Source organism: Mycteria americana, chromosome 1 (assembly GCF_035582795.1).
Source record: "Mycteria americana isolate JAX WOST 10 ecotype Jacksonville Zoo and Gardens chromosome 1, USCA_MyAme_1.0, whole genome shotgun sequence".
In the NCBI taxonomy this organism is placed as follows: domain Eukaryota; kingdom Metazoa; phylum Chordata; class Aves; order Ciconiiformes; family Ciconiidae; genus Mycteria; species Mycteria americana.
The window spans coordinates 58855901-58880939 of NC_134365.1; the positions used below are offsets into that span (position 1 = coordinate 58855901).

The window sequence follows — 25039 nt, forward strand, 5'->3', positions numbered from 1 at the left end:
AGGGAGAGAAATGTCAGCCAGCTAACAAGTGCCCTCCACCAGGACAGAGAGTGGCACTGAGCACCTCTCAGTGCCACTTAACAAGAGCCAGTTTTCCAGTATGAGAGAGGAATCCTCTTTCTAAAGCTTTCTGTACTCAGCCCCATGCACCCTGGCCAGGCAGCCTCCCTGAGCAGGAGGCAGAGCACAGAGGCTCATTTTGCACACAGCTGCGAGAACATCTGGAGCAGGGACCGGCCACTTCCGCTCTGCCTTTGCCACCCTCTCCCACTGCACTCTCACCCTGGCAGAGGCAGTGGGGGAAAAGCCCACGGAAGCGAGGGTGGGGAAGGGAAAAGCACAGGCTGCCTTCTGCAAACCGCTCTCGGGCTGGCAGGCAAAGGAGCTGCGGACAGCAGTCTGGAAAAGCGATCTGGCATGCATGTCAGGCAGACACGTGGCAGTCTTCCCCCCCTTCCCCGTGCCACCCTGGCCTGCTTTGCATTCATTTCCACCCCTCTTCGTTTCTCCCAGCTGTGCTCTCCTTTCTGCTGGCAAAGCCTCTGGTCCGGAGCAGTAGGGCCTGTTTGGTGGGTAAAGGCACACATAGGATGAGAATCAGAAAAGCCGCCTTAGGGATGAGTCAACCTCCCCTCCCTCCTTCCCCTCCCCAAGCTCTACAAACCAGGGCCATACCCACAACAGGGAAGTGAGTCACTCATGCAGAGCTCAGGCTGGCAGGAGCTGAGGGTACAGACAGGTAACGTACCTGCAGAGGAGGAAAAGTGAGGAGCAGAGAGAGACAGGGCCCCAGGCAGGGACCACTCTGAGCCCTGGGGGGCAAAGAGAGCAGAGGGAAGGATGCTGGAGGCTGGGGAGTGGGGCAGGGTGGGAGGCAGGTGACAGTGCAGGATGGACATGGAGGGGAGCAGGAGGGAGGGTCTGGAGGAAGAAAGAGTTTAGTGCAATCCCAAACAGATGGACAGTCTGCAAATAAAAATATAACCATAAATAAACCAGTTTAAAATATAAAGCAGCAGCCATGGTAACAGCTCTCCCCTGTAAGATTTATCTCCAGAGAGACTCCTGCTCCTGGAGAGGACTTCCCCCACACCCCACACCTGCCCTAGTCCTTCCCTGCTGCTAGCTGTGAGCTCTCACCAGAAAGCTGGACGGGTCTATGCTTGGGGGGGTATTTTTATAATTTTCCTCAAGGATTTGCTGCACCTTTCTCCTCTGCTTCTGCTTCTGCCTCTGCCTCCTCCTCCACCTCCTGCTCTTCCTCCTCCGGGTCCTCCTCTGTGCTCTGTGGCCCAGCATGCAGGACAAAGGGAAGAAAGAGTGGAGATACTTGCAAGATGAGCCATGGCAGTTCTTTCTGACACACAAGGGAATAAAGGAATGGTCATGACACTGGAATAAAAAGGGACTTTTCCCCATGGCCAAGACAGCTCTCGGTCAGGGAGCAAAGAGACTTGTCTTCCTTTGGAGCACCAGATCAGGACTATCTAACCCATTTACAAGTGCTGTGATCCCACTGCCCGACAACAGCCATCAGTTGCCAGTGCTCTTCCCTGTATCCTAGGTGTCTACAGGATGTCATGCAGTGCCACACATTTCTGTCCTTCCCTCAAAAGGGGAGTCCCTTAGGCTAGGACTCAGCAAAAGGAAAGAGAACGCTGCAAAACCTTCAGGGAAATCACACCCTAGAGGCAGAGTGACACACACAGCATGGTCACAAGGAGGCATGAGGGGGATGTTAGAGAAGCATGAGAAGTGCCAGGGTCACTTGCTAAAGCCATTTGCCACACACAGCCGGACACCACCACCCTCAACACACGCACTCCTCCTTTTGGGCAATGGGTGTAATGCCACGGTGCTGAACACCAGGACAGGGCCCTGTGTTTCACCACTGAGGTGCCCCACAGTCACAGTGGAGAGAGGAAAGAAAGAGGGAGCAAACAAGAGCGAAGAATCTCATAGGCAATGGGAGCAGGGCCATAGCAAAGTTGGTCTCACCTTGGCTTTGTGGCTGGGCTCAGAGCTCAGGCCATTGGATGAGTTGTACAGCTCTTTGGAGACCACGCACAGGAACTCTGTCTGATCCTCATTCCCGTAGTTATAGGATGAGCCAATGTTCACAAGCTAGAAAATATGAGAGTAAGAATCACAAGCACATGTTACTGCAAACATCCACTCCACCTGGGGAGCAAGGCAGAAAGCTCACCATGCAGCATGGAGTCCAATCCATACCCCCAATTAGAAAGGCCACATAACTAAGCTGAGGAGGCAGCACAGAGAACCAGGAGAGAAGTCAGCCAGGATGCAAAACAGCTTAACCTCACACAGTATCCTCTAAATCTCTAGATAAGGGGCAAGAGAGAGCCAGTGTGGTAGCACCATCAATGACTGACCCAATATTCTCAGAGGGAAGGTGCCTTGCCTGGGGAGTGTATGATCTCTTCCCCAAAAGACAACTCCTTCCCACCCTCCTCTACCTTCTCCATACCTGCTCAAAGCGCCATCCATCCGACATAGTGGAAACCATCTGAGTGAGCTCCTCTTCCTGGCACTGTAGCACGCGGTAGACATGCTTAGGAGGCACCTGACAGCAAAATTGCAGAGCATTTTGACAACGGTCAGATGCTAAAGGCTGTTGCCCTCCTGCAGAATGAAGAGGTAGTACCCCCTCCTTGACAGACCTGTGCTCTTCCCCATGTCCCAGGTTAAAGGGAGTGCAAACCACAACCCAACTTTCTACTATGCTGGATGGGGAGCAAGAACAATGGTATCTCTTCTGGAGGGGAGGGACTGAGCTGAGTGATTCCTGCATTGTCCCCAGAAGATACTGGGCTCTTTCAATGGGGAGTTTCCATTTGTCATTACAAAGTCATTTATGCAAATGCCACAAATGCTGATGGGGTTTTGCAAATGCAAAGTGACTGTGTTGCTGGAGGCTTACAACCTGAGGCAGACATGATGAAAAGTGAGATATCGGCCAACACTCCCAGAAGACAGATTTTAAAAGGTTACTGGCCAAGACAAGGTGTGATTGTGCCACAGGATTGATTCCTTGTGCCTCATTGTCTGCATTTAACTCTTCCACAGACATCTCTTCACCTGTTCTGTCCAGGTTTCTCTTACAGGTATCCCCATGCTCTTCACCGTGATTACATTCCCAGGACTCCCCACACCAGAGCCCTTCTCCCCATGATGCCTTCGCTCTCCTCACAAACATTCTTCCATATCCCACAGCAACCAGCTGCCTTCTTCCAAAAGCTAGAGGAGCTGATTTGGTTTCAGGGACTACATCCAGCATTACTTCTGGGGATGCAAAACAAGCCTGTAACTTGTTTATTGTAACTAAAATGGTGGTAGCCTGTCCCCTGCAAGGTTTTGTTATGTAGACATTAGCACATAAACCCTAATTAGTTGCTTCTTCCCATTCCTTGCTGCTTCTCCCAAGTCTGCCCCCCCTCTAGACTCACCTCTCCCTTTCTACATTCCCTCCTTCACCCATCCTGCTGTATCTTTCCTTGCCATTTCTCTGTGTACCTGAGTTACTGTGTAGTCCTTCTTCTCCAGTCGATCCTTGATTATTCGGATTAAAGGACCAATGTTATAGAACTCGGCTTCTTCTAAGACCCCTGAGAAAGAAAGACAGAAGACCACAAAGCCAGAAAGTTAACAGCCCGTCTTTGTTTTTTGGCTTGCAAAAGATCAGTTCTGAGCTTCCCAAGGTCCATAGGGAGAAATGCACTGCAGCCTCACTTTTTAACAGGTTTCTGTTGCTTGAAACTCTTACTGCAGAGAATCGAACCCTGGCTCTCTGCATTGCATTTCTAATGGTCACCCCAATTTCCTTATGCTGCCTGCTACTACAGAAACAGACACTGCCAGTGAAGGCTTGTGCTGTGGACTGCTAATACCTTTCCTAAATAACTGGCCAAGGAGAATAAATGTAGGCTCCAGCCTCTCTCAAAGACCACTAGTTATCACCTTGTTCAGGCCCTCTTCTTAAGGCAGAGAACCACAACTTGTTCTGACCTTGTCACCAAAAGACCCTAGAAAATCCCAACTTTCTGGGCCAGCTGGCGTTGCACCCACCTTGCAGCCCCATATGAATTCAGATGATCTTTGGCTCTCTCCCCTGTGCTTCACCTCAAAGCAGGTAAACAGAGAAGTGTTTTGTTTTTTTTCTCTACAGTGTCTGCATCCATCACCTCTCCTGAGACTCACCTGTTTGCTAACAGGCCTTCAGGGAAAGGGAGGTGGGTTCCCAGAGGGTCAGTGAGGCAAAGGCAGCTAGGAGCCAACACTCACATGTCCCCAGAGCAGTACACAGACAATGCAGGTGGGGAGATGGATCCTTCACTACCTGACACACACAGACCTCTTCTGAATCCCTCATTCAGCCATGAATCGTCTAATGGGTTAGTTTTATGCCAGCCTGAGTGTCTGCAGCAGGAACAAAAGGCAACGTTAAGCTATGAACAGGACTCCTGTTTATGCTTCAGATTTGATGTTAAAACCTGTGGATGAACTTTGTCTGACCACAGGATTACAAGAAATGTCAAGTAGGAAACACCTCAGAATTGTGTTTATTACAATTCTGTACCATTGCTTAGATACATTTTTGGAATTAAAACTCGTAAGACGATTCTGAAGAAAACTTTCCTTGCATTAGGTAAAAATATGTAAGAGAGAGAGGCAAGAAGACTAATGAACATGCAGCAACTATGCTTGGCAAGGCCTGGACAGCACAGCCTGTCTTTGGAATTGGCTCCTTGTTAGACTCCAGCATGCAAAGAATAACGAGGCATTGGGGATTGCTGGCTCGTAACGCCGTGATGTTACTGAGTTAACCTACTGGACCCCCTGTCAACCTCAAATGAGGGATTGGTTTGTATGGCTTGCTCCACTGGAATTGCTGCAGTCCACAGCCCATCAGAGCACTAGTAGCATACACTGCATATCACTGATTAATGATGGTCTTTATTACAGTCAGTAGAAGAGATGAGCTTGGTTTTGTTTGGTCTTCTGGGTTTTCATTCCTAATTAGAAACACTCAGTCATTAACAGAAAACTCAGTCACAGAGCCTGGTTAAAAGTGGATCAGGAACAAGTAAAAAATGGTTTATTGAGGCTGAGAGATCTTGCCTACTTCCATCTTGGTGACACCTCTGCTGAATGAACAGTCGTGAAGCCACAAGACCTGTAGGATGCCTTCCTCACCTATTCTGAACCCCTTTAGTAAAGGAAACATCGGTATGCTTTCCAAGAGCTGCAGGGATAGCCCTCCCAAATACCGCACATCAACCTCCAGAGGAGAATGAGAGACAACAAGGTCGACACAAGTCCTACTGTGTCCTGGCTACAGCAGCAATGTTAAGGGCGAAGTTTCTGAGCTCCAAGACTCACCCTCTTCAGCCATATCTTTATCCAGGACCAGCTTCCCATGACGGAGGAAATTCAGGATGGGTCCAAAGTAAGTGGGGTCCCGGTCTATTAGGTATGCACCGGTCTCATCCTAGCAAGAGAGATAGACCACGAGGAGAAAAACCCCACGGGAAACTTGTAACCAACCCTCAAATGCTCCAGACTATAAGAAAATGCAAACCTAAGCAAAAACGTCCACTATTTCCAAGACTCCTTGGAAACCACGGGCCCCTGAGAGTCCCTAGCCAAGTCAGCCCAGCTTGGATTTTAACTCCTATATTGGTACTCTCAGTGTGCCCACCTCAGCATGGACCAATCCAGCTGAGAAAGCCAAAAAATAGGCCTCATTCTCTCTCTGCAACGCTGCATACAGACCTGGTGTGAGAGAGCAGAGAACTCCCTTACAGGGGACAAGGCTGAGTCGGGCAGATACAGCTGGGAGGTAGACCCAGGGGATGTGGGGTGATAAAGAGGCGGGACAGCCGGGGCGGAGGGGAGATGGCCTCTCTTTTCCCCAGCTCGGGAAGACAGGTGCCAGGCTACAACACAGCAAGGTGGGATCTGGCAAGGGGAAATCCTTCCCGGGAAAGGGGGGAAAAAGAGCAGGCATTTTTCACTCAGTTACTCCTGCAGCTGTCAGGGTCTGGCTCCATCCCTACATCCCTCCAGCCCTCCCCATGCTCGGTGGGCCATGGTGCGGGAGGCAACCCAGCTGCCTTACCCGGTCCGACTGCAGCTCCTCGCCCTGGCACAAGCGACACAGGAAAGATTTCTGCTCCCGACACAGGGTCTGCCTGGTGGTGAGGAAGACGGTGCCCCCCACATTGAGCCTCACCCACTTGGCCTGGGTGCCAGCGGGTGGCGGGATGTCCCAGGTGCAGCGTAGGCCCACGGCGCCCTGCATCTCCTCCCCACCCTCCATCCTCATCCTCACCCTCATCCTCACCCCCCCCCCCCCCGGCGTGCAGGGACTGCCGCAGGTGCTGCCTGCTGGAGAATGCCGGGATCTGTAGTTTATCCGCCTCTCCCACCGCAGCAGCCGTGTTTCCTGGGGGCCAGGGTCCTCCCTGTGACCGCCAAGGGAGTCCCGAGGGGAGGAAGGATGCTCTGTGCTGAAGGATACCGCTGCGGCTATTAGGGGTGGGCAAAACCACAGCTCCACAGCACTGACGCTCCCTGGCTTTTCCCCTGCTCCCGTTTTCACTACCCAAGGGCCGGCCAGCACTTCGGAGGTGCAGGGTGTTATGCAAAAGTCGTCGCCATTTATTTCCATAGACATCCTCTTTGGCTCATTAAAAGGTTCTGGGAAGTGTAGTTTGCAAGGACATGCACAAAAGGGTGCTGGGAACTGTAGTTTTCCCAGCCTGCTGTCCCTGTAATGAGGCTGCTGTAATGAAGGAGGCTGCACTGCTTCCAGTCCTAGTTCTTGCCTGCAAGCGTCCTTGGAGTCAGGAAGAACAAGCTGCTCGCTGGCAGTCGGCAGATTAAGCCCATCAACGCCGTACTCCACAGATTTCCCTTCAGCAGATCCATTACCCCAGGCTCACAGCTCAGCGCTGCATCAGTTGCCACGCTGTTCTTGCTGCAAAATGTGCAGACTGTTGCCTTCTTGCTAACATATGTAGGGACACTTCTGGGAACTGTGTCCTGGATCTGCATGAAGTGCTGGCAGGGGGCAGGAATGATTTCTCTTCCAGCTCGGAAGAGTCTCTGACTCAGCAAACTCCCGCCAGTGCTGTCCTACCAGCACAAACCATGCCAGACAGAGACCCCCTACGTCCTTCCCCTGTGCTCCTGCCATCCCTGTTTGTGTCTGGGTAACAGAGAGCTCAGATTTTAACTTAGCTCTGTGTGGAGTTTTCCCTCTGCCCCAGGCACATATCACCCGCTGAGGCCGATGTGCCAATGCTGCCGTACCAAATCTAGCCCTGCCTCTGCCACTCGCTCCTGCCAGGCTGAGCCTGGAGCTCGGCAACTCATGCCCCATGGGACTCTGTTCAAATGCACTCCTTGGCACGGACACAACCTGAATGAGCTCTCTCTCCAGCAGCTTTTCTTTTCCCACTCCCACCTGAGCACAGCCGTGCTTGCCAGCAGCTCGAGTATATTAGGAATGGAAAGGCTGATGTTTCACCTGAATGTGGCCCAAAGCCTTCCTTCACCTAAGCAGCTTTCTGGCTCTTCCCTGCCAGGGCAATGCAGCACTGCAGAGACACTGTGATGCCTTGCAGACACTATTGTTCTTGCACCTAGGTCTTTGTCTCTTTTGAGGTGGGGGGTTACTGGGGGAGGAGGGTGGATAAAGAGAAAGATTATGTTTTACTCTTATATGCCTTTTCTTTTTGTCCTTCCCTCTTCCTTTACTTACAAATCACTCCCTTTTATCATTGCAGCATGTGAAGGCAGCATCACCCTTCCCCCACATCACCCAGGACTTCCTTCACAAAGTAGGCATAAGTGTGTACTTTGCTCCTTCTGTTGAGGAGTGCAAAGGGGAGGAGGGTAAGAGAGGGTAACACGGAAAAGGTTTCAAGATTGCTGACCTCCAGCTAATTTAAGCACAGGAACAATTCAGCTGCTGCAGGTTGTAAATTCAAGTAACTCTGGATCTCCTTTAATTTATATCAGAAGCTGACCAGCACTAGAGTGACCAATAATAGGGAGAGGAGGAAAAATTATTTTTGCCTATCTGTATGGAGCAGACTTTGGCCCAAATTAGTGCCGAGCCCTTGGACCAGTCTCCACTGAGCAGTGGTGGACATCAAAGATGCTCAGGCTAACCCTGACCTCAGCTGAAGCATCACACAATGCAACACAGCTCTGGGCTGTGGGACTGTTGCCCTCCTACTTCTGGCTCTGAGTCAAATCATGGTCAATCTGAGAGCTCTGCCCTGGACTCTGGTGTACAAGGGATGCAGGACCCTGTCTGTGCTGGCTGCAGCTCCAGCAGAGAATTAAAGTGAGGACTGTGGCTTTCTGATATGAATGCAGTAATTGGGTGGCAGCCTATAGCCCCTTATCTCCCCCTCCAAGAAATCTGCCCTGCCTTAGTTTTCTTCCTTCTTCTATCAAGGGTTCACCCTGTCTCCTCCTCTCACAGCCCCTCAGCCTCTTGCTCCTTTTTAGGTCCAATCTCTTGTTTTCGATGCCTTCTTCCCCAGCCTCTCCCATGCCAATGCTGCTCACGGGTCAGGGATGGTCTGTATTCAGAGCACACCTTCTTCCATCAACACCAGCCTCCATCTGCAGCCAGCACTTCAAGTCTTGCTCATCCCAGGGCCATGGTGTGAAAGGTTAGTTGGTAAATATAAAGAGGTATACTATGAGTAAGGAAAGAGGTCGAGGTACACCAGTCCCATCCCCAGAGCCTTCTTTTCTGCAACATACAGCACAAAATTTATTGGAAACCCCCCAGGCCAGGGCGTTCCCCATAGCACATGGAAATCCTCTTTAGGAAGAAGTCAGTCCAGGGTGAGCTACCAACTGAAATGCTATGATAAGTCGGTGGTGTGGGCTAAATACAGGCCTGATTTGCACAGCATCACCAGACATAGTTCTGAGATGTAACTAGCATGCCCATGTTAAGGTCCATTAAAATTAAGCAACAGAACAGAGGAGAAATAAATTTAAATAATCCGATGGCTGTTTCTCCTGCTTTGATGATAACTACATGTAAAACACATGCACAGAAACAGAGACAGCAGCAAGAGCTTACACAGGGCAGTGTGATTGTGTAACACCGTACAGCTCTGCTGAGTACCCGGTTAATCATGGGGACAATTGCACAGATACACTTGGGGTAGGAAAAGCCGGACAGCCACAGGGTAGATAGGTGATGGCAAGAGCTGAGGAAAACAGAGCAGGGGGTAAACTGAGTTTCTTGGTTCAGCAGCCAGCAGGCCTGCAGTGCAAACCTGCAGAAAGCTACACACGCTGCAGCGCTCCATACATACATTGCAGCCTGCCGAGTCAGCGGGGTACATGGCGTTCGATGCATCACTGACACCGCGGAGCTGCTCTTAGGGAATTGTTGCATTGTGGAGTGTCAGTGGGAGCAGGGGTCACTGTGTGGTGGCACAGTCAGTGTCACCACTCTGGCAGGCTGGGAACACACGTCTGGGATTAAACTTGCGTGATCATTTAGTTAATGAACAGACTGTGGCATGAGGCACGGAGAAGAAACCATCTCCTCTCTCTTCTCTATAGGAAGTGGGGAGGAGAGGACAAGTAATGCTCTGACATTTGCCATTAAGCCAACAGTGAACTGGGAAAAGAAAACTCCCTACACCAGACTTGGGTGTGGTAGGAAGACAGTTCACTTGTAGCCAACAGAGCCCAGCTTGACTGCCAGCTGAGCCAGGCATATCAGAGCCAGAAGAGAAAGGTCCCATGGCATGCAGGTGAGCTAATCTTTCTCCAGCTCCTTGTGCTTCGTGTGGTCTGTGAGCAACGTACCTGCATTCAAAATAGTGTGTAAAGTCTGAGTTCGTATGTGCATCACTTAGCACCTCTGCTGGAAAACAGTTACGTAGCACCCGGTTCTGAGCTGGGACCAGGGGAGACGGGAGGAACAAGAAAAGCCCCTGCAGGTAATGGCGATTACCATTGCTCATGCAGTGGTCATTAGTGGGAAGGGAATTAGTGCCAGCAGTGCTGGCAAAAGAAGGGCTGGTTTGGGAAAGTTTGCAGGGGAACAAAAATTTTGCTGGGAAGTGAAGTGTGAAATAGTGCAACCTGACTGCTAGGCAGCAGTAGGGAAGGAAGAGGAAAGCATGGGATGAAGACGGCATGTGAGGAACAAGGGACTGTGGGATTACTGTTGGAGAACCATTGACCAGACTGTTTTCACAGAGTCCAAAACTGCTTCAGGAAAAAAGTATTACAGATAGTAAAATATACCAATAAACCAATAAAGAGTTTACATGCTGGCCCAGGATTCTCAAATTTATACAGAGAGCTGTAAAAGCTCCAGTCTCAATATAGGTCAATGTGATCCTGTTCCTACATCAGGGCTGTTTTTAGGCTACTTTTTGGCCACCATGAGCCCTGTCCCACCAAAGATTTGCTATTCCCCTTTCCCTGTGGCAAATTTTCCACAGGAGAGCCATGAATATTAGTGATTTGCATTCATATCCACTTCTGCCCTTCCCAGTTTTACCAGTTCCCATAGGAAACCCACCCACTGAGTCAGGGACATAAAGATCTGCAGAACATTTATAGTCCCAGTGCAAGTCCCCTCAGATGTTCCATATGTCCAGTAGCATCTGTTATGGCTCAAAATAGGTTTTTGCAGTCTCTAGGCTTTGAAAACATTGTCTCGGTCTCCACAACGTTCCCAGTGCCTTGCCTGCAGTGTGAGAACAGATCTCAGCTAAAAGGAGGGAGAATAGCAGAAGACACTCTTGGACAGATTTTTGATATATGATATAACAGGGCATACCCCAGAAAGACAAAATATCTTGTCATGGGGAGGAAGTTCTTAATTTCTCTTCTGTGGGGAAATCAAGGCAAAGCTAAGCATCTGGTAAAAGATTTGCCAAAAGCTAGGAAACTGAAAAACCGCTGAGATTTTGTGGTTCAAAACCCGGCCAGGAGAAGGGCAGTTGAGTACTGCCAACCTTGGCACACATACCAGAGAGGGGGAGGGCCCTGCTGGATGTCATTGAGCCACACAGTCAAAATGTAGAGGAAGGGGAGAGGGAAATCTTTCACTCGGTTTGTGATCTCCAGGTGGATAGCTGGGCAGCACCAGACACCTCCCCACGACACACAGGACAGAAAAAAGCAGCTCAGTCTCAAGAGGAAGCAGAGAGATGCTCCCTGACCCCAGGGACTGCTGGGGTCAGTGGGAAAAAAGAAACACAGCGCTTAAGCTGCATTGCCAAATGTTCTGGACCAGGACAAGAGCAAAAGCCAGCCCCCTGCATCCATTCGAAATTATTAACAAAGGCTGAAAGAATATATGTCAATTTTCTCTAATAACTAAGTTTTCCTGGAGAAACAGAGCAGGCACAACACTCCCGTTTGCCTGTACATAGGGGCCTGGCCACATAGTGGCAATATCAGCCTCACCTCCCAGCCGCACCCAGGGTGTTAAAGCTTAATTACCCACCTGTGAAAGCCTCTTAGCTTGCCTGATGGTGGGAGAAGCTAGAAATCCTGAACCGAAAAGATGTCATGAGCCATATCCTGCTATAAGATCCCATACTAGACAACACGGTCTGTAGAAGTATCTTTAAGTGTCTTAAGAAGCAGCACCCGTGTTGCTCAGATTGCAAGGCCCCTCCACAGAGTTTAGCACCACTTGCTGTTCCCAGCCAGTCACCCCAGCCAGTGCTTATCCTTTTGTTTTCATATCAACACCATACTTCAGCTTAAAAAGTTTGTTTTTAAGTGCTCTCAGTTACAGACTGCAATCAGATGTCCTACATGACATGCCGACTAGCTCTTCCCTTTCCCCTGCAGGAAACAGTTGCTAGAAAATTACCCCACTTGGTATAAAGCAAGGTGTTGCCACCAGTCTTTAAAAACACAATGATTACCTGGGCGGGGAAGTTCATAAAGCATGGGAGTAGAAAACCTTTCCCAAGCAGGAAGGGAGGAGAAGAATATTAATTAAACCGTCGATTAGATCCAGAACTGAAAGTCTTAACAATTTGCAGGGCATGCTGTAACCTGCAAAGGAAGCCCTTTTGGGAAGTCTAAGTCCAAAGAACTAAATGGAAGCTGGCAAATATAGAGGTTTATTATTTTATCCAGATCTGTGTCTTGCACTGCGTACTGAAAGGTTGCTCATTTCAGACCCCTGCGCACTCTGTATACTCAGCACTTGCTGTAATGCCAGCCCCAAGTCCCTGAAAACCTAGGCTGTTAGACTGGATGTAAGAAGGGAAACTGAATGCTTTCAGTCACTGGAAATGGGTGGAAAGAAGGGTCAGGCTGTATGTGTGGGTGGGGAGGACAGAGGAAGAAATCATCTGAACAGTGAAACTCTAGCTTCACAGCAGGTGAGCAGAAACATAGCTTGTGTGCATGCAAGCCAAGACCAGGAAGAAGCCAGGGCTTCAGCCTACAGAGGCCAAACGAAATGTGAAGAATAAACACTCTCCAATAGGAAAGGATCCAGCCCTCGTATTCAGTGGCTAGGAGGGGACCCTGCAAATCTGTGACCTTACATATCCACAGCATCCCCTAGAAAGGATGACCCAATCATCCTCAGATGTCCACAGGTACCTGTTGCTGCAAGCCCAAGAGAAGAACCTGTCTCATTAACTTCTTAACTTTCCAAGTTACCAGTGGCTAGAATAGGTGCAGGCTTTTTTTTTTTTTTTAAGAGGAAAAAAATCCAAGAGAGAACAAATTCTTGAACATTGTCAGGGATACTCAGGGGGATTTCAACTCTCAGATACAAGACAATGTTCTTGGGGAAAAACACGTGTCATTCTGAGCTATTCTTCTGTAGGTCTCAGTTCCTCTGGTTTTTTAAGATTACATGGTAAGTCTCATGGAAAGAACGGAAACACCCATGCAGTCCAATTTTCAGCATGTGAGCTGACATTCAGTCTTTGAAGAACAGAACTGTGACTAACATGGAGTTTTAGGCCAAAAAGCAAATGGACAAGGACTGAAAGGAGGAAGATGGTGAAAAGTCCCAAGAGAGGCATGCCTTTGTCTTTCCTGGGCCAAAGAGCTTGTTGAGGGTAAGAGATGTAGTTCTACTCATGGAGAGAAGGAAACATCTCATTTGAATCATCAAGACAAAGTGATCCCATAAAAATAGAGTTCCTGAAAAGGAATCACCCAAGCAACACTCACATAAGTTCCATTCAGCAGAAAGACCTTGAAACACATTTATTTACCCTTTTTTAATCCCAGAATCTTTTCTTTTACCCAAGGGGGATTTTGGACCATGGGGGTACAAAACTGGCTAAGTACGCATTGCAGTTAGAGTCCAAGTGCAAGAAGAAATCCAAACCAACTCTCTAACCTGTGCCAACCTGGAAGCCGTATTTGCTCCTTTACCAGCTATGTCTTTCCCCAAAGTTTTGCACCCAAAATGGCGATAAAGTGCATGGATGGCTTCTAGGACAGAGGCAGAGAGCAGGATCATGAGGCACAGTTACAAAAGTATGACCATCCTGTGAGTGAACATGGTGGAATGTTCTGAGTCATGAGCTTGGCTTGACTCAGTGACTTCCTCATGCTGCCACCAGCACTCTCTCCCTTCCATCTGATATGGTAAAAAGGTTACAGAATCACAGAACAGCTGAGGTTGGAGGTGACCTTGGGAGGACATGTGGTTCACCTCACCTTGCTCAAGCAGGGTCACCTAGAGCTGGCTGCCCAGGTCATCTTTATGCTCCTAGGCAGCACTAGTAGGGTAAGGAGAAAGTGCCAAAGCACCATGTGGCCGTACTTGTTACCCAACACCTTCACCTCAAGACACTTAACTAGGAATGCTAAACCCATCTTTTCCAAATCCTGTTTCAAGGCAAATTATCTGCACAGATGGGAGACGAAGCAGCTTATTACACTGTCTTCCCCTTTCCCTCAGAAATAATATTTTCAGGCTGTGCCCGCATGTACCATTCCACCCAGGCCCCATCATACACAGCAACATCTGGTTTGCCACAGAGGTATGCCCCCAGAGCCACGTGGCAGGCAGTGACCCCAGAGCCACACGTGGCTACCACCGGCTTTAAGAGGTCCACCTTCTTCTCCTGAAACAGACTGCGGATCTGCTCAGGGGTCTTCTCTAAGCCAGACTCTGTGAGGAAATCAGTGAAGGGGATGTTCATCGACCCAGGGACATGACCAGGCTCAATTCCTGCAGGAAAAGCAATACAGACAGGAATTAACTTCTACTGTCTGGGACAAATCCATTCCAAAACCTGTTCTCTGTTTCACTGGGAGGAATATTTATTGTTTAGTGTATTTTGTTAAAATAAACACATTTATTTTTGTTAAACTTTGCTTTACTAGATTATTGATTACTCAGGAAGGATGACTCTAACCTTCAGGTTACCACATGGACACAATCCTGGCAAGTTCTGTTCTTCTCCCCCAGTTCCCTCCACATCTTCGCCGCATCAGAGCAACCCACTCTGACGAGGCACTGACTGAAGCACCTCCACAGGCCTTTCTGAGGGGAAGAGTAGCACCAGTGCATGAAGAGACCAATGAATACTCTTTGAGGGGTATGAAAGCTACGTTCCTCACCCCAGTCCCTCATAAGAAAAAAAACACACGGCTTCCCCACTCCTGAATTTTCAAAGAGCAGTACCTGCTAGTCAAAAGGAGGGGAGGACAGATGGATACACCACCTCAAGTTCCATCCCATAAAGGACAGCCATATTTCCCTTCATTTCCTCTACAGGAGTCAAACTGATGGGCACCTTAAATGAAGCCCCTTTTTATTATGCCAATGTCTCAGGAGGCACATTACCATCTCGGGGCTCTGGCTCCACTCCCCGGAACCGGCCTGCAGCGCGTGCATCCACTAGTTGGAAGCGGTGGGAATCCAAGTTATCTAAGACGTCCTCATATGTTTTCACCAGGGACTTGTCCAAGGAGGCGTGGAACTCAGAGGGAGCTACCTGGCTTTTCCCAGAGCTCAGCGCATTCCCCTCTTGCTGCCAGTTCTTCAGGCCGCCATCCAAAAGGGAGACGGCTTCATGTCCGAAGGCCCGGAACATCCACCACACCCGGGGTGCTGAGAAGAGACCTTGGTCGCTGCCATCATACACCACAACATGGGAATCATTCCCCACACCCAGCTTCCCCACATACTCAGCAAAGTCATCAGCCTTGGGCAGCATATGATCGTAAGGTGAAGTACGGTCGCTGCACTGGTCAATGTCGAAGAAAACTGCACCAGGGATATGGCGCTCCTCAAATTCCCGCTTCGGGTCACGCTTCATCTTCGGCAAATACCAGGATGCATCCACAATTCTCAAGGCCAGACCAGCTTGCTGGGACTTGATGGCTTCTGAAAGCCATTTTGCAGATACCAGAGCACGGTAGAGGAGTTGTTGCGACATTGCTCCCGAGTCTTGGCCAAAATTACCTGATTCCTATGGTCTGCCTGAATCCACCTGACTGCAAAAGGAAGGAAGTTGCAAATTAGAGACCAGCCTTACAAAAAGTGACTGGTCGAAGATGCATTTTGGGACCAAAGACCTGTGTCTGCACTGAGGTGCTGGCTAAGCCTACAGCGAGGGGTTTGAAATGCTCCAGCCCCGAAAATAAAGAGTTTCACAGAGCTCAGCCGAAACCCTGCCCTGAGCGGGACAACCACGGCACAGTCCTGCCCTGTGCCCAGCCCCTCGTAGCCCACCTGGTCCCTCCACCTCCAGCATCGACACCAGCAAGAGGGGAGCGGGGCAGCCCCAGGGACCCTGAGTGGAGGGGACCCAGTGTCCCGGGGTGAGGCACAGCTCCACGACGAGGGGGGCTCTGCCCCACAGCTCTCACCGCCCCGGAGCCCATCTCAGGCCGAGGCCTTACCGGGACCCCCGCCGCCTCCCGCTGCGATCCCTCCCGCTCCGGACACCCCCAGCCCCAGTGGCGGCGGGGCCATGGTGCCCTCTGCGCAGCAGCGGGGGAAGGAGAGGAGCCGGCCGGCCGCACCGCCCCGTACCTCCGTGCCGGGCCTCAGCCGAGCAGCACCCGCCCTCAGTCCCCGCCAGCCATGGCCGCCGCCGGGGGGCGGGAGCCGGGGCCCTCCCAGCGGGCCGGTCCTGGGCGGTGCCGCCCGCCCCCGCACTGCCCCCTCGGGCCGCGCCTCCCGCCCCGCGTCCCCCCGCCGCCGCCATTTTGTGTGTGTGTGTGCGTGTGTGTCCCCGCCCGCGGCGCCCCCTCCCGGCCTCGGCCCTTCGAGATGGCGCCGAAGGTGCTCGGCAAGGCGCTGGTCACCGCCAAATGGCTCTCGGAGGCCTTGAGGGCCGGGCGGGTGGGGACGAGCCTGCGGGTACTGGATGCCTCCTGGTACCCGCCACAGGAGCGAAACGCCCGGCAGGAGTTCGAGGAGAGGCACATCCCCGGGGCGTCCTTCTTCGACATTGAGGAGTGCCGGGACCAGTCCTCCCCCTACGACTTCATGCTGCCCAGCGAGTCCCACTTTGCTGACTACGTGGGGCGCCTGGGGGTCAGCAATGACACCCATGTGGTGGTGTACGACGGGGACAAGCTGGGCACCTTCTACGCCCCCCGTGCCTGGTGGATGTTCCGGGCCTTCGGGCACAAGGAGGTCTCCGTGCTGAACGGCGGCTTCAAGAACTGGGTGGAGGAGGGCCACCCCGTCACGGCAGAGGTCAGCCAGCCTGCCCCGGCCGTCTTTAAGGCCAAGCTGAACACGGCTCTGCTGAAGACTTTTGAGGAGATGATGCAGAACGTGGGGTCCCTGCGGTTCCAGGTGGTGGATTCCCGCCCCGAGGGCCGGTTCCGGGGGACTGAGCTGGACCAAGGTAATGGAGGTGGGAACAGCACCTGCCCCCTGCACCAGAGCGGGATGAGTGTTGATACTAGTCCAGGCGTACCCAGCCAGCAAACAGATTTTCCTAATGCACAGGCATGCCTTAGCCTAACTTGGTGATTTACCTTAAGGTATCCACAGCTGAGCATTCAGGTCCCAGTACCCTCACAGAATGCTCTTCTTGTAGTTGCTTGTAAAGCTGCGGGAGGAAATAGCAGAAAAGGTCTGCAGTCAGTTGGCTCCAGGATCCCCCATCCCACGCCCTGCAGAAGTTAATCAGACAGAAAGGCAATACAGGAGGTGAAAGCTCCCAGGGGTTTGTTCAGGCTCCTATCTAACGCTAGCAGACACGCACAAACTATCAGTATTCATACAGGCACCTCTCACCGTAATGAATGCACCAGCAAAAGCCCAGGTTTTAGGCAATACAGTAACCCAAGGGACATTTTCCTTCTTGCTCTGGTTCCCAGCAAATAGAGAACTTGCTTGAGCTGATCTTTGTCCTTTTGCTCTCTGCCATTAAACCTAACAAGCTTAAGTAAGAAAAGCCCCAAACCCTTCCCGAATGTATGGGCTGTCAGCCTCTCTCTTTTGGATGCCCCAAGTAACATGAACAAAAATTGATTTTGTTACCTTGGTCAAACACTGGACACGCAAGCAGCAGGGGTGGGAGAAACCCTGTGCGGTGGGCACAGCTGGCACAGCAATGTGCCTGGAATGAAATTCAAGTTGGTTGTTAAAGGAGGCCCTTACTGTGTAATTTAAGCCTTTATATATCCCAGAATAACCTGTCCTCCAAAAGGGAATCACAGAAATGGTTTAAAAAGAAATTCAGAGTTTCAAAAACAAAGCACAGAAAAGCTCAGCAACAGTTGTTGGGTCAGTCGAGCTTCACGCTGCAGGAGCAGGCGTGTGGCAGGCTTCTGCAGTCCTGAGGCAGTGCTGCACTGCTGCCTTGCAGGTCGGTTGTCATTCTGTTCTGGCTGTTTTCTTATGTGTGTGCTGCTGTACAGCCATTGAGTGTGACACCGTGTCCTGAAATAAATTCCCACATCTGAACCTCAGGAGCATTTGGCTGTAAATGGCTCTGTACATGTGGTTCACATAAGTACGTACAGTGAGCCCCCCCAAACACACTCAACCTGTGCAAGACAATGCAGAAGGTGGGAAAGGTAATGGGAGCAACAGAGGAGACTGTTGCAGGGCAAGAGGGGGAGTTAGGCTTATCAGTCATTCTGTTTCTTCACCTACTGCAGCCCATAAAGCAAAGGCTGAATTTTAACCTCAAGACATGAATAAAATGCTCCTCACTAGGAGCTGGTGGATTTCACATTCTCTTTCCCAAAGTGGGAGTTGTCACCAGGTGACAAATACCGCAGCTCCTGACAGCATCTTGAAACCAGATTTTTCCTTTGAAATGAGTCAGCATGGAACAGTTTATTTGTGGTGGTCCAGTTTTGCTTCCCACAGCAGATCCAGCAGGATAAGCACTCCAGCTGCAGCTGCTCGTTCCACAGGAGCTCGACAGCCTTCTGAACCAGGCTAGCCAGTAGCTGCGCTACAGCCAGCAGTGAGTAAAAGGCAACGCTGACACCTATAAGAGCAATTTGAAATCAATGCTGATTAATTACAGGGGTCATCCAATCAGAGAGGAGAAATGTTGCCTGCAATTTAGAGAAGAAGAATGGTCTTGAGGTTAAGGAACTTGCTGCATTCTCAGGTGATTTCAGTTTAATTATTGCCTCAGCTCTTGACTTCCTAATTAAGTCAATTAATCTCTCTGGTTCCATGAACTCCATCTCTAGAAGAGGCTAATTTCAGCTGACTCTTTTGCCTCTTTAGTTTTTCAGTTCCTTGTGGTAAGAATTAGTTGTCCCTGGTTTATTTTTATGCAGCAGCCACCTTGCTGGGATTTAGACCTCTGAAGCATTTTAGATAAGCCATAATATGTGGCTCATTTTTAGTTGCCGGGAGAGATTTACCCAGGTCACCAGGGTGGAGAAAAATGGACAGTATTTCAATAAGCCAGGTCTCATAGGTCTTAAATGCAGATATTGCTTTGGATGAAGAAGCTTGGATGTTCATGCATGGTGTGCAGCATAAGCCCATCAGATGTGCAGCCCTGACCCATGCACTGAGTGGTTAAAGGTGTCCCTGAACAGTGCTGTGTTTCTGGAGGAACTAGCAGCTTAGGCCTGCTCACTAGCTGTGATTCAGCAATGGCCCAACCAGGTTCTGCAAGGGCCTGCTTACTCAGGCGCTGTAGGGTGCAGGTCTGTGGAACCAGCCTGAACTGAGACAATCCCAGGCAGCCCAGGGGCAGATGATAAAAATTATTACATGATGGTTACTAGTGCTGACTCTCTCTGAGTGTTGGGCACTGAAAACTGAGGAACAAGAATTATAGGTGGACAAATGCATACAGAAAAGTTGTGAATTTCTGAATTCTTTTGCAGACACCTGAGAATAGAGGGGAAAGTTGCCAGACAAGAAATCCATAATCTAAAAAAGAAAGGAAACCCAAAGTTGTTTCATGAGCTTCCAATTATTTTTCTTCTAATTCTCAGCCCTTGGGTAGTCCTTGTCTCCTTTGCGCATACACAACTCTTAAGGTTTTGCCCATTTTCCCAGCTCTCAGTCCTCCCTGCCCCAAACATAAAGCTTTTGCTCAGCTTGAATGTTCACTGGGAGTGGGAGTGAGAATGAAATGTTGCTGCTTCTTCCCTCTCTTCTCCAAGTGGAGTCTGCAGCTGAGAGTGGACTGGCTCTACTCTGACTATGAAGTAGTACTTAAGGCACAACATGGAGAGTGAGAGACTTTATCAGAGTCTGTTTCAACCCACAGGAACCTACAATCCAAAGCTGTCCATTCATGTGATGAGGTTGACAAACATCAGCTGCCAGAATTAGCATCATGGCCCTGCTGGTTCTTAGAGTTGACTCTTCTGGCTGTATACACACACAGTATTTTGACACTGGTGGCAAAGGCCTATTGATCTGACTGCGAGGACTCTCAGGGAGCTGGCCAGGACCAAGCTTAAAAGTGTTCCTTCCAATGAGTTCACGGTAGGTTAGGTGAGATCACTAATGTTCCCTTCTGATGCCTACAATTTGAATGGAAGAGAGAGATTAAAAAGGAGGCAACAGAGGAAGTGTTTGGAAAGGAACAGCTGTCTGCAGCCAGTCAGCTCCAAGACCACGGGGAGTTAAATGTGGACAAGGCAGATCTTTTATCTTTTTGATGTTACGAAATTTCTTCTGGAGCTTTCATTGCAAAGGGGAAGGCTAAAGAAAAGGGGCTGTAGTCTTAGCTAGATAAATAGCCAACAAAAAAAATATATTTCAGGAGAGAATATTAACAGATGTGGAAAAGGGATTAAGCAGTGAAGAAGATAACATATTACAGGTTACAAATTGTGAGGGAGGATTGCCAGAAGCCAAGCTGAGTGAGACTTGGCAAAAGGAATTAAAACAAATAACAAAAACTGCTGGAGCAAAGTGAATTAAAAAAGAACAAGGAGAGAGAGAGTAAATAGGGTTGCTATGCAGTTAGCAGGAGTTCCAGATGAAAGATTATTTGTGTACAGCCTCAGAATTATACTGAGTCTGTGCTACCTTTTTTTTTTCTCCTGGGGATAAGTCTGCAGACTATGGGGAGGGGTAGCAAGAAGAAGGGGAAAGAAGCAGAAATGATCATTTCTAAAGAGGGATTATAACCAAAAGATATACATGTGCTCAAATCTGTGAGGCAGATGATCTCCATCCCAAATATGTGTCAAAAATCTGTCATGTGGCATTGCAACTCCATGAGGCAAGAATTTAATAAATTAAATCAGAGCATGGTTCTGTAGGACAGAAACACTAGCAAAGTTTGTATTTGTATTTAGGATAGGAGGTACAGCACAACCTAGGCAGCTGTTGATCTATTATCATAACATGGATAGACTGGAAGGCCTTCAAAAAACTCTTCAGGAAAAATTATTTGAGATGAAAGCAAAATTGAATAAAATACCTTGGTAAACTTGCATGGCAGCTAAGGGCTCTATTTCCTTGCCAACAGAATTGATTTGCCAGATAAGAGAAATGGGAACATGCATGCCTTCAAGTTATGTCTGATCTTTCCTTCCAGCCATTGGAAGCACCTATGAGGTAGACTTGTTCCATTTGGACTTCATTAATACTTTGGACGTAATATTAGAGGGGCAATTATTAGTTCAATGTGAGAAGAGGCCAAATAGCACAAGTACTGTTAGATACCCAAGAAATTGACTGAAAGGGAGATAAGAATAGCTTGTGCTGAAAGGAGATCTATGGGGCTGGAAGTTGCTAGCACGGTCCCATCATTATATTTCTATGTCTATTTCATATTTTTATGGGTCATTGAGGCACTGAAAATAGGGAGTTGCTACTGAAATGTGCTGATGGCACAGCCTTGGGAAGGTTTAAATGATCACATGGGGAGTATTATGTGAGGTACCACCTGCACTGATAGAACTGACAGGAAATAAAACGCTACAGAGGGCAAGGTTGGATGCTTAGTAGCCCAAAACACTTATTTGCTTGTGCTTGTCTTACAAGCTGAAGACCCGTATTTGGAAGCAATAGAAGAGGATAAGACTTGGATGAATTAGTTGGGTGCAAGAACCTCAGATGCGATTTGGCCTTGACAACAGCAATTATTAACCTCCTGTCTACCAATCGAGATGCTAGGAAATGCCACTTCCTTACCCAGATGCCTGGTGGTCACCTAGAAGTGTTTCTAGGGTGGCTGAGGCAGTGAAAAATGTATCTAATGAGCCCTTACTGGGTTTAGGCTGAGGGCACGAGGCTGTTGGGAGTGCTGAGTGCTTGCCATCAGTATGTTGGAGCAATAGCAGAAAGGGAGAAAAACTATTTCAGACGCAGGGCAATGTTAGTTCAAGGATAAATGGTGTATGGACTGACCATGACGAATTTAACATTGGAAGTGAATATTCCTCTTCACGTGAGCAAGGAGGTGCCTCAGCAGGAAGTTTCATGGCAAGAATCCAAACTGGTTCTGAGATGGATGCTTTTATGAGAGGGAGCCTATAAAGCGATCACTGTAGTAGCTGGGAGCCAGGCTCTGTAATCCTAGGGTTCCTTCCTGGAGTTTCTAAGGGTGACTGCATGAATCTGGCATGGAGTATGCTCTGTGTCATATGAGGCAGGAGCAGATGTATCCTCTCCCTTGTTCAGATCCCAGCTGCGTCCAGCCTTGCCTTCCAGTCCTGTGTTTCTCTGCTCTTGTCCTAGCAGAGAGAGAGCTGATAAAACTTCCTCAACCACTCAAGAGTGCTTCTTAGGCAGTCCAAGGGATTGTGGTTGTGCGGTGTCAGCTCTTTCTTTCAGCTGAACACCCACATCCATGAGTAAATGCAGTTTCTACAGAATTCCCTATCTTTCACTCGCAGAGTGCAATCACTGGTCTCTGACTCCAACAGACTTTTGAATCTCTGGAGCAAGGAAGTCTCCCTATAGATCAAAGTCAAAAATGCTCTAAAATGAGACTGTTCTTTTCAGATCTGCTCAGCTCCTAACTGAAGAGTTGTTTAAGGGTGGCAAGTGTATGTCACGGCAGTCTCCAATAAGAGAGGGGTACAAACCTACCTATTTTAAGATGGGTGAACTGTCTAGGAAAGCCATCATGACCATGGGGCCTGGGACACCTAAGAACTGAATCAGTGGCCCAGCAAGCTTCTTTGAACAAGAGCTGGCTGTTCTAGTTTAGCCCCCAGGACTTCATGATCTCAGTACACTTCCCAGTGCCCTAGGATGGTGTGAGACTGCTGTTCTGCAGCTCACAGACTTGTCTGTGTTGGGATGGTCACCAGTACTGCAGCAGAGCCTTGCAGAAATCCCTTGCCAAAGGACAGGGTCAGGACCATTGACTCTGTGGGAAAGCAGTAGCCTAACCCAGGCATGTAAGTCTCTCCAGTAAGCAAGTCTGAGAACTACAAACAAGGTTTTCTCACACTCATTTTTTCTATTATTTTTATTTCCCCTCTGTCATACAGACACTATATTAACGAGCGTGGGTTTTGCAGTTCTCTGTACTGAAGTGATGAACTGTTGTTTGCTGGAATTGGAAAAAATGTGGTGAAAGCATCAGTCCAAAACAGTCTTTTTTTTTAATGTTAGTCCCTCCAGAAGTCAGCAGTTTTTCTCCTGACTTCTCCTTGTAATGCTAAATACTTCTGAAGGATGCATGAGGTGACTACTAGACAACAGTGCCAGATTTCTAAGGCACTCAGGGAGGATAAATCAAGAGACAAAGAGGGTCCATCTGGAACAGGGAGAGAAGCTGTGAACAGAGAACAGTGAAGCTGATTCAGGGCAGCTTTGGCTGTCTTTAGGCTCTCACTCTTTGTCCAGCAGAGCAAAAATCCCCTCCTCAATACCCTACCAAAACCCTGTTTTCCCCTTATGACATATCTCATCATTTCATGACATCACTCTGCACGAGCGATGAAATTGCAGTGTTGTTATGATGTGTGATGTCAGTCTCTGACTAGGTATACTTCAATTATTTGACTGTGGCAAAGGTTCCCTGCCCCAATCTCTCCCATCTCCTGAGATCAGTTACCCTGATGACTTAGGCAAGTGGAAAGCTGTCAGTGAAACAGATTACTATTTATGTGACTTCCCCAGGGCTGTCTCATTAGAAGTTCAAACCTAGCAAGGAACCATGCCCTTAAATGCATTTTCAACATAATACATGTTTCCTGCTGCAATGAGGCTTGATCCAAAGCCTCTCAAGTCAGTGGAAAAGCTTCCATTGAGTGTAATGGACTTTAGTTAAGCCTATAGTGACAGTTTGAATTTCAAGGGTGTGGTGAAAATCTTATCCATCATATTTTTATATCTGCTTCTCTCTAAAGACCTTGTTCTTGAGATGCAACTTTAAACTTGCCTGAAGTGGTCAGTTATACCAGTAGAAAAACAGAACCCATGCTGATTTCATCCATGGAGTAGATAAAAAGTGATACAAAATCTAAATTCTCACTTTTTCTGACCCCATTGCCCCAGGATAGCTGCCTCAGCAGTAATGTGGCTGACTTTAAGGCTGCTTTACTTTTCTGAAATATGATTTAAAGGTGACACAGGAATAAACTGTCAACAGGTAACTACTTCCACAAATTCCACATACAAGCCACACTTCTTGCTTCTGAAAGCTGTGTCACTACACACTGCTGGCATACTTGAGGAAGGTCAGAAATGTACTGCTGCATTTCTCTTTACACAGATCCCCTTAATGCCTTTGTTAGGATCTTTTCTGTGGTGGTTCTTTGATTCTTGTCACGCCTAGGGCTTCTTCAGATTCCTACCTCTCACTGCTTTCAGGAGGGAAATAGTATGCTAAATATTCTGGAAGTTTTGACTTCAGCAAAGTTGAATAATCTTTGTCCTCCTCTTTTTAGCCCCATACTGCTTTGCATGTTCATCATCACCTGAAACAAATTAGTATCTTGGAGAGAGTGGGAGTATCTGTATTGATGTCTCTTTAATGTCTCTTGTAGGTGTCTCATCGCCTACGTTAATGTCTCCTTGCTCATGTTTCCTTTTCTTGTTCACTCTTGCAGGGCTGGAATCTGGTCACATCCCTGGTGCTGTGAACATACCCTTCCATTCATTCCTAACAGAAACTGGCCATGAGAAGAGTATTGAGGAGATCCAACAAATATTCCGTGAGAAGAAGGTGGATCTCTCAAAGCCACTGACAGCCACGTGCCGCAAAGGTGTCACAGCATGTCACATTGCCTTGGCAGCCTACCTGTGTGGCAAGCGTGATGTGGCTGTTTATGATGGTTCCTGGTCAGAGTGGTTCCACCGTGCCCCACCTCGCTACAAGGTCTCTGAGTTAAAGCGCAACAAGGCTTAGAGGGAGAGTTGTTTCTTGGGCGATGAGATCTAGCAGCTGTCTCCAGCCCAGGGTACAGAGAAAGGGAGGAGGTGGAAGTAAAGAAAAAACATGTTGATTTATATTTTGCCAGTTTTTCTAACAATGATCAGTAGACTTCTATCAATCTTTTGGTTTCTCACAATGAATAAAATCTACTTCTAAGGTGATGCATCTGTGAATATTTCTAATTCTTCTCTCTTGCCTGTGACCTGCTTGTGCTGGGTGGG

The 25039-nt window shown here is 48.8% G+C and overlaps 3 protein-coding genes across 5 annotated transcripts; 1 reads left to right on the forward strand and 2 right to left on the reverse strand.

Moving 5' to 3' along the window:
• Window positions 1–656: 656 nt before the first annotated feature.
• KCTD17 (potassium channel tetramerization domain containing 17) lies at window positions 657–6346 on the reverse strand. Its single transcript, XM_075491684.1, is given in 9 exon segments — window positions 657–893; window positions 896–935; window positions 938–966; window positions 1207–1285; window positions 1999–2124; window positions 2489–2584; window positions 3535–3626; window positions 5401–5509; window positions 6140–6346. Coding segments are annotated over 9 exon segments (963 nt in total). The 3' UTR covers window positions 657–708.
• Window positions 6347–13234: 6888 nt separating this feature from the next.
• On the reverse strand, window positions 13235–16145 carry MPST (mercaptopyruvate sulfurtransferase). 3 transcript variants are annotated; one of them, XM_075501290.1, is made up of 3 exons: window positions 16058–16145; window positions 14864–15516; window positions 13235–14245 (listed from the first exon to the last, which is right to left on the reverse strand). In XM_075501290.1, exons 2-3 carry the CDS (start codon window positions 15456–15458, stop codon window positions 13947–13949), a joined length of 894 nt encoding a protein of 297 aa, XP_075357405.1. In that variant the 5' UTR covers window positions 15459–15516; window positions 16058–16145; the 3' UTR covers window positions 13235–13946. The 3 variants fall into 3 exon arrangements, with proteins under 3 accessions (XP_075357405.1, XP_075357415.1, XP_075357423.1); XM_075501300.1 differs by having other exon boundaries at window positions 15925–16124; XM_075501308.1 differs by lacking the exon at window positions 16058–16145 and adding an exon at window positions 15755–15887.
• A 135-nt stretch (window positions 16146–16280) lies between these two features.
• LOC142409593 (thiosulfate sulfurtransferase) lies at window positions 16281–24979 on the forward strand. Its single transcript, XM_075501319.1, has 2 exons — window positions 16281–16883; window positions 24493–24979. The coding sequence occupies exons 1-2, from the start codon at window positions 16298–16300 to the stop codon at window positions 24789–24791; spliced, it is 885 nt and encodes a 294-aa protein (XP_075357434.1). The 5' UTR covers window positions 16281–16297; the 3' UTR covers window positions 24792–24979.
• The last annotated feature ends 60 nt before the right edge of the window (window positions 24980–25039 follow it).